Source organism: Neovison vison, chromosome 1, assembly GCF_020171115.1.
Source record: "Neovison vison isolate M4711 chromosome 1, ASM_NN_V1, whole genome shotgun sequence".
Classification (NCBI taxonomy): Eukaryota; Metazoa; Chordata; class Mammalia; order Carnivora; family Mustelidae; genus Neogale; species Neogale vison.
The window spans coordinates 40717942-40733147 of record NC_058091.1 but is presented as its reverse complement, the minus strand read 5'-3'; the positions used below and the strand labels follow the sequence as shown (position 1 = coordinate 40733147).

Genomic DNA, 15206 nt, shown 5'->3' with positions numbered 1-15206 from the left:
TTAGCAAGGGAGAGAGGAGTATACCTCTTAAATGTCTGAGGATAACCAGCAACACCACAAAGTAAATCAATGTAGAAAATCTAAGAAATAATTCATGTCATTTTCATTAATACCCAGAATAAAACATGCTGTTGAATGTGAAAGACATTAGTTTCAGAACAACTTAGTAAATTAAAAAAAAAAAAAAAAAAGGATCAGGGCACCTGGGTGGCTCAGTAGCTTATTAAGCCTCTGCCTTCAGCTCAAGTCATGATCTCAGGGTCCCGGAATCAAGCCCCGTATCAGGCTCTCTGCTCAGCGGGGAGCCTGCTTCCCCTACCCCCGCCCCCCCGCCCCACTGCACTCTGCCTGCCTCTCTGCCTATTTGTGATCTCTGTCAAATAAATAAACAAAATCTTAGATTTTTCCCTGCTGGGCAGGGAGCCTGCTCCTTCCTCTTTCTCTCTACTTGTGATCTCTCTCTGTCAAATAAATAAAATCTTAAAAAAAAAAAAAAAAAAGGCCCTTAAATTTTTAGAGATGCATTGAAGTATTCAGGAATCATGAAATGTTATGAGGTTTGCTTTCAAATATATTAGCAAATAAAAAATACTAGATGAAGTTAATACAGTAAAATGTTAGTACATTAACTATTAAATTTAGCTTAATGAGTATTTTGGTGATTCATTATACTATTTCCTCTATTTACGTGTATATCTGGAACTTTAAACAAGAAAAAGTAAAAAACAAAAGCACTGATACTTTCCCACTGATAACCACATACCTCATGCAGTTCTGTCTTATCCATGTTATCCATGTGAATTTTTGTCCAGTATTTGTCTAACAGAGTAGCGTGACTATTTAGAGGTCGATACCAATTTCCTCCACAGCTCAAGAGTCTGTATTTCAAAATTTAAAAAAAGAATTACACAAAACTCCCAATTTTAATCTTTAATTACGCCTCTGGGTAGCCCTTGCTAGACATTATCTCATATTTGAGTAACACTCACAACCCGTTCTGTTGCCAGATACCACTATGTTGGGCTCACAGGGCAGAGGACAAATGAAAGGCTGCCAGTTGACCCAAGTCTGACTCTTTTCCTAAGGGTGTATAACAAAGTTTAAACCAAGTTATTTTCTAATCACTGTAAATGATTATATTAGGTGTTTTGATCTTAACAGCATGTTTCTCTTCAGCACGACACAACTTCAGGAAAGACAAAACATAATCCAAGGCCCAAACCATTAAAAATAAGTTCAGTGCTTATTACCAAAAGCTACAGTGCCCAAAATTATTAAAAATTTCAAGAAGGAATATTCATTAAATACATAGCCAGGCCAAGCCACAAGCTTGCATTTAGGCCATTTAATGCAATGCTCACAACTTTCTGAGACAATGGTGTGCTACTTTTCTCTAAGGCATAAAGAGGAGGAGAGTAACACCCCCTGATCACTCAACTATGACTACAAATGGCAGAGCCAAGAATGAATTCAGATTTGTCTGACACCCTTCTTTCCCAGGACTTTATGAGAGATGATCTGATACCTTTCTACAATGTCCCAGGATTTTCTGAGATATGAACATAGCAAGAAAGAACTTCACTATCCCTATGAATAAAAGCAGGGTTTATTTTTATTTTTTATTATCTTTTTAAATAAATTTATCTTTTATTTTGACAGAGAGATCACAAGTAGGCAGAGAGGCAAGGAGAGAGAGAGGAGGAAGCAGGCTCCCTGCCAAACAAAGAGCCCAACGCGGGGCTCGATCTCAGGACCCCGAGATCATGACCCGAGCCGAAGGCAGAGGCTTAACCCACTGAGCCACCCTCATAGGGTTTATTTTTAAAAGCAGAGGGTCGCCTGGGTGGCTCAGTGGGTTAAGCCGCTGCCTTCGGCTCAGGTCATGATCTCAGAGTCCTGGGATCGAGTCCCGCATCGGGCTCTCTGCTCAGCAGGAAGCCTGCTTCTCTCTCTCTCTCTCTGCCTGCCTCTCCATCTACTTGTGATTTCTCTCTGTCAAACAAATAAATAAAATCTTTAAAAAAAAAAAAAAAAAAGCAGGGCCTAGCAAAGTATTCCTTGAGAACTGTTAGGTTAACTCCACACTCCACCTCTAAATGCTCACCAAGGCCAACATTAGTATAACTATTAAATATAATGTGACATTAGTGTCATTCTTGGGCATATTAAAACCTTGGAGAAGTGTACAGATATATTCTAGTAGTAGGAAATAAATCACTGTGTTCATGTTATTATAAAATACAAATACGGACATATACTAAGTTTGTTTAGGTTTTATTCCTTTGTTGATGCTTATATTTAATTTTTTTAACTGTTTACAGTCTACAGGTCATCATCATCACGATCATTGTGGCTGGCCAATAGTTGGGCACTTATTATGTGACAGATCTTTAACACAAGTTATTTCTTTTTTTTTTTTTTTAATTATTTATTTATTTATTTATTTTACAGAGAGAGAGATCACAAATAGACAGAGAGGCAGACAGAGAGAGAGAGGGAAGCAGGCTCCCTGCTGAGCAGAGAGCCTGATGTGGGACTTGATCCCAGGACCCTGAGATCATGACCTGAGCCGAAGGCAGCGGCTTAACCCACTGAGCCACCCAGGCACCCTAACACAAGTTATTTCATTTAATCTTTACAATTACATCTAGCTGTAAAGTAGGTATTATTAGGCTCATCATTATTGGACAAGCAAGGTGCATACAGATACAAAATGTCAGTGTCAGGACTCAAACCCAAGGCTGTCTAAAGTCTCACCAGTGATTGTTTCTAAAAACAAGAAACCAAGATAAAGTTTTTAAAAACTGGATATTTTTAGGGCACCTGGGTAGCTCAGTCAAAGTGACTGCCCTTGGCTCAGGTGATGATCCTGGAGTCCCAGTATCGGGTCCCACATCAGGAGTCTGCTTCTCCATTTGACCCTCTCGCCTCACATGCTCTCTCTCTCTCAAATAAATAAAATCTTAAAAAAACAAAAACCTGGATATTTTTAAGTGGACGGAAAAAAAACCCTCTCATTTTCTGATTTAGTTACCTCTACTTAAAATGGGAATGAAGGGGAGTGCCTGGGCAGCTCAGTTGGTTAAACAGCCAGCTCCTGATTTCACCTAATGTCATGATTTCAGGGTCCTGGGATCGAGTCCCACGTAGGGCAATGCCCTTGGCAAGGAGTCTACCTGAGGATTCTTTTTCTTTCCCTCTCCCTCTGCCCATCCCCCCTGCTCATGTGTACACGCTTTCTCTCTCTAAGATAGATAAATCTTGCGCACATGGCTGGTGCAGTCTGTTAAGTAGCCAACTCTTGATTTGCCTCAGGTCATGATCTCAAGGTCCTAGAATCAAACTCCAAATTGAGCTCCATGTTCAGTGTGGAGTCTGCTTAAGATTGTCTCTCTCTCCCTCTGCCCCTCTTGTTCGTGCTCTCTCTAAAATAATTCATTAATAACAAACAAATAAATAAATAAATCTTTAAATAAAATAGGAATGAAGGGCATTTAGCTAGCTCAATCGGTACAATATGCAAATCTTAACCTCAGGGTCATGAGTTCAAGCCCCAAGTTGGGCAGAGAGCTTACTTACATCTAAAAAAGCGACCGTCATCAAGATAGTCTGACACTGGTGTAAAGCAGAAAAATGAACAATAGAACAAAACAGAGTCCTGAAATAGGAAACAGATCTCTAAAAATAAATAAGTAAAATAAAATAGGAATGAAAAGGCTGGATCTGTCATCAGTTCCAACTGATCTTGCTTTAAGTGGGCCCAGAAAACACTACTCTAGGACTTTTGGACTCAGTACTATAGTGAGGGGACTTATGAGGAAAAGTCTCCACAGTGGGAATAGAAAGGTTAATAGGACATACCTCCTAGTTGCAAAGAACTGAAATCCAGGAGCCACTTTCAGACAGTCACCTCGGCCAGGAATCAAGAGCTCTCCATTCTCCAAAAGAGGGATCAGCACGGAAACCTAAACCACAAAAACCCACTGATAAAACTATTAAGGCAGAAATAACAACAACAAAAAAACCCAAAATACATTCTTTCTCCAAATGATGAACACATCCTTATAGGAAACCTTAGTTCTCATAGCATGAACTGGGATCAAAAGGCAAATGGGAATGTCTGGGCCACCTACACTTCAACAGAATAATTTATTCATTCAACATTCACTAAGTGCCTACTCGGGATTAGAGCCAAGCCAGACACTAAAACTCCAGATATGACCAAGGCTTTACAGCCTACCGTCTGAAAGAATAGCCATGAAAACCACCATACGGCATGATCAGTGCAACCCCAGAGGTGACTGTGAGTCAGAATGAAATGGTGTAGAAGCAGGGCACGGAATACAGCTCAGAAGTAATGATACTCAGAGTCTTAAATGTGAGCAGGAATTAGGTCTCATGGGAGAGAAGTAGCATATATACTCCAGGCAGAAAGTACTCAGATGGATAAAAATCTACATGCCTAACAGCATAGTTGTTAGGGCAGAGTATGTATATGAAATAGCGAAAAACTACAAAATGTAGAGATAAATGATTAAGGGTCTGCTGTGCTGAGCTAAGGAGTTTGAATTCTCTCATGAAAGATATTAAGAGGATTTTAGCCTGGGGGGAAATACTATAATTTTCATTTTAGAAAATCAACTGCACGACAGCATGGAATATAAACTGCAAAGGCGCTAGCCTACAGGAAAGAGGCAAAAACAAAGACAGGATAGTTGTACAGATAGATGTTTGGCTGGCAGGAAAGGAAAACAAAAGAAAACAAAAAGAAGAGACTAGTCGGGTAACAAAGCAAGATGGCTACATAGATGGATAAAAGTAAACCCTGTACTAAGGCAGTGGGATAGAAGAGAATAAAATAAAGAGATAAAAAAAAGTGCCAAGCAATATAAGACTAAATGAATAAGAGACTAGAAAGAGAAATCAAACTTCTGGCTTGCTAACTATGGCAGAAAAGGCTGTTCTGAGAAGCAGGTAAGTTCCATTTGGACATCTTGAACTTCCACCAGCTAGGGACAAAACGGAGAAATTTTTCAAGCATATAGATGTAGGGAACATGAGTTTGCAGAGGAAGCTTAAAAAGAAAAAACAAAGTAAGAGGACCAAAGAGTCAAGGAAGAGGGTTCTAAAATATCAGACAATTTTACTAAGCATCATTATTTCACACATGGCTAGAAGCTGAAAGGAAAGCCCAAAATAATGTAGGAGCAACTCCAAATAACTCCAAAACCTGAAACTACAGAAAATCATCCTGAGATCTGTAAAAGCTACCTTAAAATAATAAAGGGCTAACTATTAGCTGAGAAATTCTAAAACAACAAAACAATAATCAAGGGATCTAGGCATGTTTTAAAGTAAACACAACCTCAGTATAGTGATATTGAAGATTAAATGTAATCAAATGAACAACATACCCTTTGTATGAACAGAACAAATGTATGAACAAAAGAGGAATGGTCTACACAAAATGAGACTCAGTGCAGAAGAATTTTCTGATGTTTACCAAACACTGCCAAGGGGAGAGCAAAATACAAACTGTCAGTTTGGTCTTGAATCTGGATTTGATCATCAAAGAATGTAATTAACTACAGGACAGCAAAAGATCCCTAGGCTACATCATGGCTTGGATGGAATATCTCTTGTGTTCTCCTACCTTGTTTGGCTCTAATTCCACAATCCATAATCCTAATGACTTCCTAGGTATCCTGTTACCTGAAAAAACTGTCCCAGTGAAGAGAGCACTAGAATGGAAAGCCTCAGTTTGGGAGTGGAAAGCGGGGGGGAAAAGATAAAAAAGAAAAAAGAAAAGAAAGTAAAAAGCCTCAACAAATACTCAGCCTTGTGGTTTATATTTCGGTTTTGTTTTGTTTTGTTTTTTTATTTATTTGACAGACAGAGATCACAAGTAGGCAGAGAGGCAGAGAGAGAGGAAGGGAAGCAGGCTCCCCACTGAGCAGAGAGCCCGATGTGGGACTCGATCCCAGGACCCCGAGATCATGACCCGAGCTGAAGGCAGCGGCCTAACCCACTGAGCCACCCAGGCGCCCCTTATATTTCAGTTTTATTTTTAAGTCTCATTAGTAGGAGTCAGCCTTGGCTCTGGGCTTATTAAGAAAACTGGGTTTCCAGCCCTTTATATAAAACTGAGCATTATGACTCTAGAAATGATGTGCCAACTAGACTCAAAAAGGGGGGGGTACTTAGGGGGAACCCTAGAACATGGTAATTAAACTGTGAGGCGCTGTCTGAGCCAATAACCCTATTACATCTTTACCAGATTCTAAAATCATCACAATACACATGTATTTATAGCCACTCTTTCCTTAAACCCACATACACACTCTCTCATTATTCTTAATCAAGAGAGGAAAGTCCTCATGCAGGTACTTTAGGGTTCATGGTAAAATAAATAAATTAATTTAAAAAAATTAAAACCAATCTCAAGAAAATTTTCCCAAAAGAAAAAACTTTCATTCTGCAATACATCTTTTTGTCATACTTTACAGAATATAGATGAAACATGGACTGCTTGCATAGCTATTTTGATACACTAGAAAAATATTCAAAACGAAAATAAACTGGATGTACAATGAAACAAAAACAAACATGCTTTTATTATTATCCTCTCTTCCTTCACGTGTCCTCAGCCTGCTGCTCTACCAATGCGACCGCTGGGAAGAAGGATCTCAAAATTTCCAATATATCTCTAACCTGGGTAAGATGTTTCCCACAAGGCCTATTCTTGGAAAGGTTATGAAACTGATCACATGTTCAACTAAAGGAGAAAAAAACTACAATGAAATTGATTGATCACATATCCAACTATTGTAGTTCCCGGTTATCCACAAAGGCTACTTCCAAGACCCGCCGTGGATATCTGAAACTGTGGATAACACAGAACCCTATATATACTATGCTTTTTCCTATACATACACACCTATAATAAAGTTTATCTTATAAATTAGCAAGGTAAGAGATTAACAACAGTAAATAATAAAACAGAATATTTGTAACAATATACTATGATAAAAGTTATGTGAATGTGGTTTCTTTCTCAAAGTATCTCATTGTACTGTACTCACCCTTCCTGTGGAGATGAGATGATAAAATCCCTACATGACAAGATAAAGTGAGATGAATAACTGTAACACTGTGATACAGTGTTAGACTACTATTGACCTTCTGATGATACATCAGGAGGATCATCTGCTTAGGATGAGTAACCGTGGGTAACTGAATGGCAGATAAGGGGGACTACTCTACTCAACCAAAACAGCACCAGCAGAACTTTACCAATTTATCTATCAAACAGAAGACCAGATAAGTAAATCATACCTCAAACCAGATAGGTAGGTAATCATGAATGAGCTTCTCCGAAAACATACCATCTCTAATCAAACATCTACGGTTTGTTTTTTTTTTTTTGTAAGATTTTATTTATTTATTTGAGTAAGAGAATGAGAGAGAACAAGAAGAGGAGTGGGCAAAGGGAGAAGGAGAAGGAGACTCCTCCCTGAGCAGACAGCCCCACATGGGGCTCGATCCCAGGACCCTAGGATCATGATCTGAGCCACCCAGGTACTGCAAAACACCTATGTTGTTTATATTATCTCCCCAAATCACTAATAACAACATGCTCTTCAAAGATAGGAAATCAGGGGCACCTAGGTGGCTTAGTCCGTTAAGTCTCTGCCTTCAGCTCAGATCACAATCCCAGGACTCAGGATCGAGCCCCACGTAGGACTCCCTTTTCCCTCTCCCTCTGCCTTTCTTCCCCCAGTGCTCTCTCCTGCTCAAATAAATAAATAAAAATCTTTAGAAAAAAAAAATAATATATATAGGAAATCAGCAAATAATTAGTGAAATGACATACCACGTCTAAGGGAGCATAGTCAATATCCTCCAGAAGAATCCAGTGTCCCTTTGTGGCTGCCTGTGTGAGAGTACCAGGTTGCCACACAAACTCCCCTGGGACATCTGTGCAGCGATACATTCCCAGCAGCATCTGCAGGAAGAGGATAAAGTATTACTGAACCCACACATCTGAGATGCCAATGCCACATCTTTTGACTAATTCTTTTATTAAACTTCTATATGGATATAAGCAGGCACTTAATGTTTTTGCACCTTGGTCCCATCAGTTACAAGGAAGACCAGTAACTATTCCCATCTTCCCCTAGCAAAAAGAGTACTTTAATTCAAACATTTGTAAGCATGTGAACCCACCAAAATTTGCTGTATCTTAATTACCTTACTGTCGGTCTGATCTCCAAGCTGGACTTTAAGAAGTTGAGGGGGCTTCTGTCTACCTGTCATTGCACCTAAGTGTTCAACTAAGGAAGTTTTGCCACATCCTATTGGTCCTTCCAACAACACAGCATTCTGAGAAGCCACTGCCATAGCCAGTGTTTGAAGATTTCTGCAGACTGAATCAACCAGCACATAAGACCTAAAGGCCAGCTCCTGTTCACGAGAAGAATTCCTAGTACTAGCCTAAGGAGACAAGTGAAAAATAAAAGGCATGTCAACAGTCTTTCCTCCAAGGGGCACAAGTTAATTTCTACAATGCTTCCACTGACCTTTACATAAACCTCTAAGTAAATTAGTAGCACCAGAACTATAATATTAATAGGTATGTTATACAAAATAAAGATGAATTTTTCCTTTTGGCAGAATTTGCTAGCAAATTTAAGGGAAGTTTCCCAAAGTTTGAGAAGCCAAAAAAGTTGACACACAAAGGATGGAGGCAAACCTCATCTCATGACTGAATTTTTATTAGTTTTTCTTCCTTTCACCACATTCTAAGATTTCATATCTAAGATCAAGAATGCACATGATATATTTATAGATCAGGGAAATATGGACACTCAAAGGATACTCTATTACAAAATTGTTATTTTTTCAGGTATAATAAAGAATAATGGACTTTTTTTTTTAAGAATAATGGACTTTTTAAAGTTATTTTCTTTATACATACATACTGAAATATTTAGGCATGAAATGATGTGATACACGGGAGTTGTTTCAAATAACGTTTTAGAGAGAGTGTGCAGAACTATAAATGATCATGAATTTATAATTACTGAAACTAAGTGATGAGTACATGGAGATTCGTCACACCACTGTTTCTATTTTAAAACATATTTCACATTTTCCTTAACAAAAAGTGAAAAATAATAATGTTCCCAATATGTTTAACGGGTATAAAGTTTTAACTCTACCCATTTTTCAAGATGAAAAGTTCTGGAGTTTGTTTACAAAACGATGTGAATATAGTTAACACCACTGAAGAGTACATTTAAAACTGTTTAAGAATGGTTGGGGCGTTTGGCTGGCTCAGTCAGTAGAGTATGTGGCTCTTAATCTCAGGGTTGTGAGTTTGAGTCTCACATTGGGAGTACAGTTTATGTAAATTAAAAAAAAAAGAAAGAATGAAAGAAAAAAAGTTGAAGACAGTAAATGTTGTATTTTACTGCATTAAATAAAAAAAATTTCAGGGCGCCCGGGTGGCTCAGTCAGTTAAGCATCTGCCTCCAGCTCAGTTCACGATCCCGGAGTCCTGGGATCAAGTCCTACATCAGAGTTCCTACTCAGTAGGGAGTCTGCTTCTCCCTCTCCTTCTCCCTTTCCCCTAGCTCATGCTCTCTCTCTCAAATAAATGAATAAATTTTTTTAAAAATTGTCTTTCAAATAACAATGTACCTAATATAACATAGAGAAAAAGATCTTTTAGAAAAGTGGGATTAAAAAAAAAAAAAAGTGGGATTTTAAGAACTTCTAAGAATAGTAACTTCTCAAACATGGCCAGTCCCCTACAGATATGTGAGGACAAAATGAGATTCAGGACTGGAAGTTTTTTGTTTTGTTTTTGTTTGTTTAGATTTTATTTATTTGAGAGAGAGAGCACAAGCAGGGGAAGAGACAGAGGGATGAGCAGACTCCCCACTGGCCATGGAGTGATATACAGGGCTGGATCCCGGGACCCTGAGATTCTGACCTGAGCCAAAGTCAAATGCTTAACCACTTAACTGACTGAGCCATCCAGATACCCCAGGGCTGGAAGCTTGAACTCTATAGGGCTGTTACTCTCAACAATTTAGCAGGCCAAAGCATCATTCTGTACTTCTGCCCCAGTGCCTCGTCACTGTTACTCAACATCAGGGCCACCCCAACTGGAGTCCTTCCCTGTGTTAAAATTCTAATGCTCAGAACCTAATCTATGTTAAGAGAGTAGTTGGGGTTGGGAGATTCTTAGTGACCAAAGGGAAAGACACGGGCCTCCGGAACTGCTGGTGTCCTACTACTTGTTACATAGATATTTTCAGTTTATGAATGATCACTGAGCTGCACATTTAAGATGTGCGTTTTTAACACATATTGTGCTTTATTATTTTTTATTTTTTCCTTTATTTTATTTTTTTAAAGGTTATATTTATTCATTTGACAGACAGAGATCACAGTAGGCAGAGAGAGGGGGAAAGCAGGCTCCCCACTGGGCAGAGAACCCGATGCGGGGCTCAATCCCAGGACCCTGGGATCATGACCCGAGCCGAAGGCAGAGGTCTTAACCCACTGAGCCATCCAGGAACCCCCACATATTATGCTTTTTAAAATTTTTATTATTTTTTGGGACGCCTGGGTGGCTCAGTTGGTTAAGCAGCTGCCTTCGGCTCAGGTCATGATCCCAGCATCCTGGGATTGAGTCCCACATCGGGCTCCTTGCTCGGCAGGGAGCCTGCTTCTCCCTCTGCCTCTGCCTGCCTCTCTGTCTGCCTGTGCTTGTTCTCTCTCCCTCTCTCTCTGACAAATAAATAAATAAAATCTTTAAAAAAAAAAAAAAAAAGAAAGAAAGAAAGAAGTTGCTGGGAGTTTTACTTGGGCCTAGTCCTGTCTCTGTCAAAGGGGAGCCCAAAGGTCTCCAGACTAGTCATTCTACCTTTGTTTCACATAAATACGGTATCACATCCATGTGCTACACAATGTCACAGAGAGAATATATGGAAGAGCTCTGCTGAAGTTAAAAGCCTCCCATGGGGATCATGAGAGTTTCTAATTTAACACCAAACAGAAACAAAGGAAATATCAGAGAAGAGGGCCCTGGGTAAATTTTTCTTAATCTCTTCCGAATCCTTCTGTAAATGGAACAGCAATCTGGCAAACTCAATTTGACTCACACCAGTAACACAGAGCCCCGCCAAGGAGGAAAGCACACTTGGTGTTTAAGAAGGGGAAGGGGACACATAACCTACTGATGCCAACATACCTGCTCTCCAGGGACTGGTGGCTGCCCAGGCAGCACCACACCACAGACAGCAGTCACCCTGGAAGAGAGGTCAGCTGAAACAAGATGTCCCTGTAAGTACTGCACCTCCTTCTCCTTACGCCAAAGGGAGGTTTCTGGATTAGCCAAAACCAAGGCCTTCTCCAAGTCCTGCAGCTGGGCCTCTTCTAGTAACCTGTGGAAAATGAGGATTTCATCAATTACTTTAATGCACAGCAAAGCCACATCAAGATCTCCAGGAATCCCCCTTCTTACCTCAACCTGAAATGGATCAGTTCCTCACTATTAAAAATCTTCTTAAGGAATGATAACTTGTGCTCTTCATTCATACAGGTGACCAAAGCAAGACAATTGGCTGTGTACCTGGAGAAAATCAAAGTATAAAAACTCAGGACAAGCAGCTGAGTCTCAAGAATAAAGAAAATTTCTTAGCTAACCAAACACTAAAAAAGGAAATCTTAAGGGGTGCCTGGTTGGCTCAGCTGGTAGAACATGCAACTCTTGATCCCAGAGTGGGGAGTTCAAGCTCCATGCTGGATGTAAAGATTACTTAACTAAATAAATAAACAAACTCTTAAAAAAGAAAAGGAAATCTTACAGAATTACTATAATACATCTGAGAGTAGAAAATGCAAATCAGGCATAATGAATTCACTTGACAAAACTCAAAAAAAAAAATGGACCTCCACTAATATCATCACATTTTCCACTAAAGGGACACATGACTAAGGAAATAAGAATGCAAAAGGCACCAGCACAAAAATAACCCATTTTACATAGCTTCCTTTCCCTCCTCATGCACAGAACTCTACACTCCCTCTGTGATTCCCCACATGTGAAACACAAGAAAACTCCAACAGCTACATACCAGCGAACCAAGGTGTCATGGCTTCTAAGCAGAGGGACACACACACTCCAGTCCCAGAGCTCCCGGAACACAAACTGCTCTTGCTGCAGAAACTTGTAAGCTGCTTCCATTAGGTCCCGAAGCTTCATCCGCCTGCGCCCATAGCGGACTGGATTAGCATCTGAACTCTCTAGGAAGAGTCTTTGAAAGACTGGAGAAGTGTCCTTAAAATACCTTAAGGCAAACCTTCAGAAAGAGAGAGATTATTTTTATTTGTTGGTGAGGATATCAAAGTATACACATCTCCACTTTGAGACAGGACAGCAGAATATAACAGGAATTTCCAAGGGTCTGAAACCAAACAGACAAATACTGAAGCCACCTAGTCCTAAAATGGTATCCTGTTTAAGTTCAGGAACCAGGACCATGGCATGAGATATCTAAGAGAATACGGAAACCAGGAATTTCTCATCCCAAGTGTTTTCTACTGAAAATACACTCATCTTCAACAAACATTTACTGATCTCTCACTAGCAGCCAGACACTGTGTTAAGTACCAGGGGTACAAAACTGGACTCCCGCAGTAGCAAGGAAGATAGTCACCTACAGAAACAAAAAGAGGCACATGAGAAAAGATTCATCTAAAACTAGGGGAGTCCAGAAGAGACACTTTGGTTGTATCTGAAGGGATAACAGATTTTCATGAAACACAGAAGGAAGGAAAGTAGGATCACAAAGAAGGACAAATAGCTTCAGACAGGGTGCCTGGGTGGCTCAGTGGGTTAAGCCACTGCCTTCAGCTCAGGTCATGATCTCAGGGTCCTGGGATCGAGTCCCACATCGGGCTCTCTGCTCAGCAGGGAGCCTGCTTCCCTCTCTCTCTCTGCCTACTTGTGATCTCTGTCTGTCAAATAAATAAATAAAATCTTTAAAAAAAAAAAATAGCTTCAGACAGGGGGCCCACTGGGTGGCTTAGTCAGTAAACTCTCCAACTCTTGGTTCAGGCTCAGATCATCATCTCAAGGACATGAGACTGAGCCCTGCATCAGGCCTCAAGGTCAGCACAGAGTCTGCTTGGGATTATTTCCCTCTCCCTCCCTTTCTACCCCTCCCCGTATTCTCTCTCTCTGTCTCTCTCTCTCTCTCTAATAAATAAAAAAAAATTTGGAAGGAAGGAAGGAAAGAAGGATGGTTGGATCACACAGTTCGTTACCTATTCTGGATATTAATCCCCTATTAAACACATAACATATAATTTGCAAATATTTTCTCCCAGTCTGTAGGTTGCCTCTACATCCTTGTTTCCTTTGCTGTGCATCAGTTTTTAGTTTGATGTTCCATTTGTCTATTTTTGCTTTTGTTGTTTGTGCTTTTGGTGTCATCCAAAAAAATCACTGCCAAATCTAGCATTATGAAGCAGTCTCTTCCATCAGCCTGTTCCTGAGTTGCATCCCTTTATAACAACTTGGTATACTAGTGGTCAGTAACAGAATCCCCAGGAACCCACTGGGAATGCAAAAGAGCAGTCGCAGGGGCCATTTGAATCTGTTTTCCAGAGCAATGTAGCACCAAGGAGATATACCCCAGATTACTGGCTCAATAAATCCCCAAATATAAAAACTTTAATTGGGGAATAATGAGAATACAAGAAATGGGTGGGAAACCTTGGACTTCTACAAGCAAGCCAGGTAAACAGGAATACAGGCTTGGTAAATTAACACTTGTGATGTTCTGAATGAGACTGGACAAATAAAACTTAGAAGATTCAGCTCCTGCTCAGAAGAGACCTGGCAGAACAATAAAGATTAAGAGATTTGGAAGGAAAAACTACTAATAACAGCTATCCCTAAAATGTAGGATTTCAGGGTGAAGACTTCTGCTTTTTATAATTCTGTATTATAACTTAAATATATCACTTTTCTTTTAAGATGTTATTTATGGGACGCCTGGGTGGCTCAGTTGGTTGGACAACTGCCTTCGGCTCAGGTCATGATCCTGGATTCCTGGGATCGAGTCCCACATCGGGCTCCCAGCTCCATGGGAAGTCTGCTTCTCTCTCTGACCTTCTCCTCTCTCATGCTCTCTCTCACTGTCTCTCTCTCAAATAAATAAATAAAATAAAATAAAGATTTAAGATGTTATTTATTTATTTGACAGGCAGGGATCACAAGTAGGCAGAGAGGCAGGCAGAGACAGAAAGAGGGGGAAGCAGACTCCCTGAGCAATAGCCCAATGTGGGGCTCAATCCCAGGACCCTAAGATCATGATCTGAGCCGAAGGCAGAGGCTTTAACCCACTGAGCCACCCAGGCCCCCCCATCACTTTTCTCTTAATTAAGAGAAAAAACAGGACATATTTTTCTTCACAAGGATGCTGTCAGAATAAGTATAATAATTCTTTGGTGGAGAGAAGCTGACATTACACTAGCTCAGGGGCAGCTTATGTTGGCAGCACATGTGGGATAGGTGGGCAGTAACAAGCATGCAGGCAGATAAGCAGTAACCACATGGTCAACCCGTTCCACCAGGTCTTTGAGGAAGATAGGGGGAAATGAGCAGAGTGCACCGGCAATGACCTTACATTTGTGTGCAAATGGGGGAAGCAAATTGTGGTCCACTCTAAGTATACAAAAGGAAGACTGGTCAATATACTCTGCCAATCTTACTTGACTCATCATTTTTAGGAAGTGCTCTAAAATTCTGATCTAAGCAATGATGGATGGACCAATAAAGCATTTTTAGCCAGAGAATAACATTATTATTTTTTTTAATCCTAGAGAATATTCAATGACTGAGAAAATGATCTCTTTCCTGGAGTAAGAAAGTGTCAGAAGGTCCAAAATGCAACAAGGGGGGCACCTGGGTGGCTCAGTGGGTTAAAGCCTTTGCCTTTGGATCAGGTCATGATCTCAGGGTCCTGGGATGGAGCCCTGCATCAGGCTCTCTGCTCAGCAGGGAGCCTGCTTTCCCCTCTCCCCCTGCCTGCCTCTCTGCCTACTTGAGATCTCTGTCTGTCAAATAAATAAATAAGGGGCACCTGGGTGGCTCAGTGAGTTAAGCCTCTGCCTTCAGCTCAGGT

At 40.3% G+C, this 15206-nt stretch overlaps 1 protein-coding gene across 2 annotated transcripts in view; it reads right to left on the bottom strand.

Annotated features, from left to right (window-relative positions):
* The window catches only part of MDN1 (midasin AAA ATPase 1), a 167289-nt gene that overhangs the window by 136655 nt on the left and 15428 nt on the right, over window positions 1-15206 (bottom strand). For both annotated transcript variants that reach the window (XM_044245581.1, XM_044245572.1), the window contains exons 3-9: window positions 12150-12374; window positions 11537-11644; window positions 11264-11456; window positions 8251-8493; window positions 7874-8005; window positions 3862-3965; window positions 764-878 (exon numbers count right to left, since the gene is read on the bottom strand). In XM_044245581.1, coding sequence (XP_044101516.1) covers window positions 764-878; window positions 3862-3965; window positions 7874-8005; window positions 8251-8493; window positions 11264-11456; window positions 11537-11644; window positions 12150-12374 — 1120 coding nt within the window. The remainder of the gene's footprint in view (window positions 1-763; window positions 879-3861; window positions 3966-7873; window positions 8006-8250; window positions 8494-11263; window positions 11457-11536; window positions 11645-12149; window positions 12375-15206) is intronic.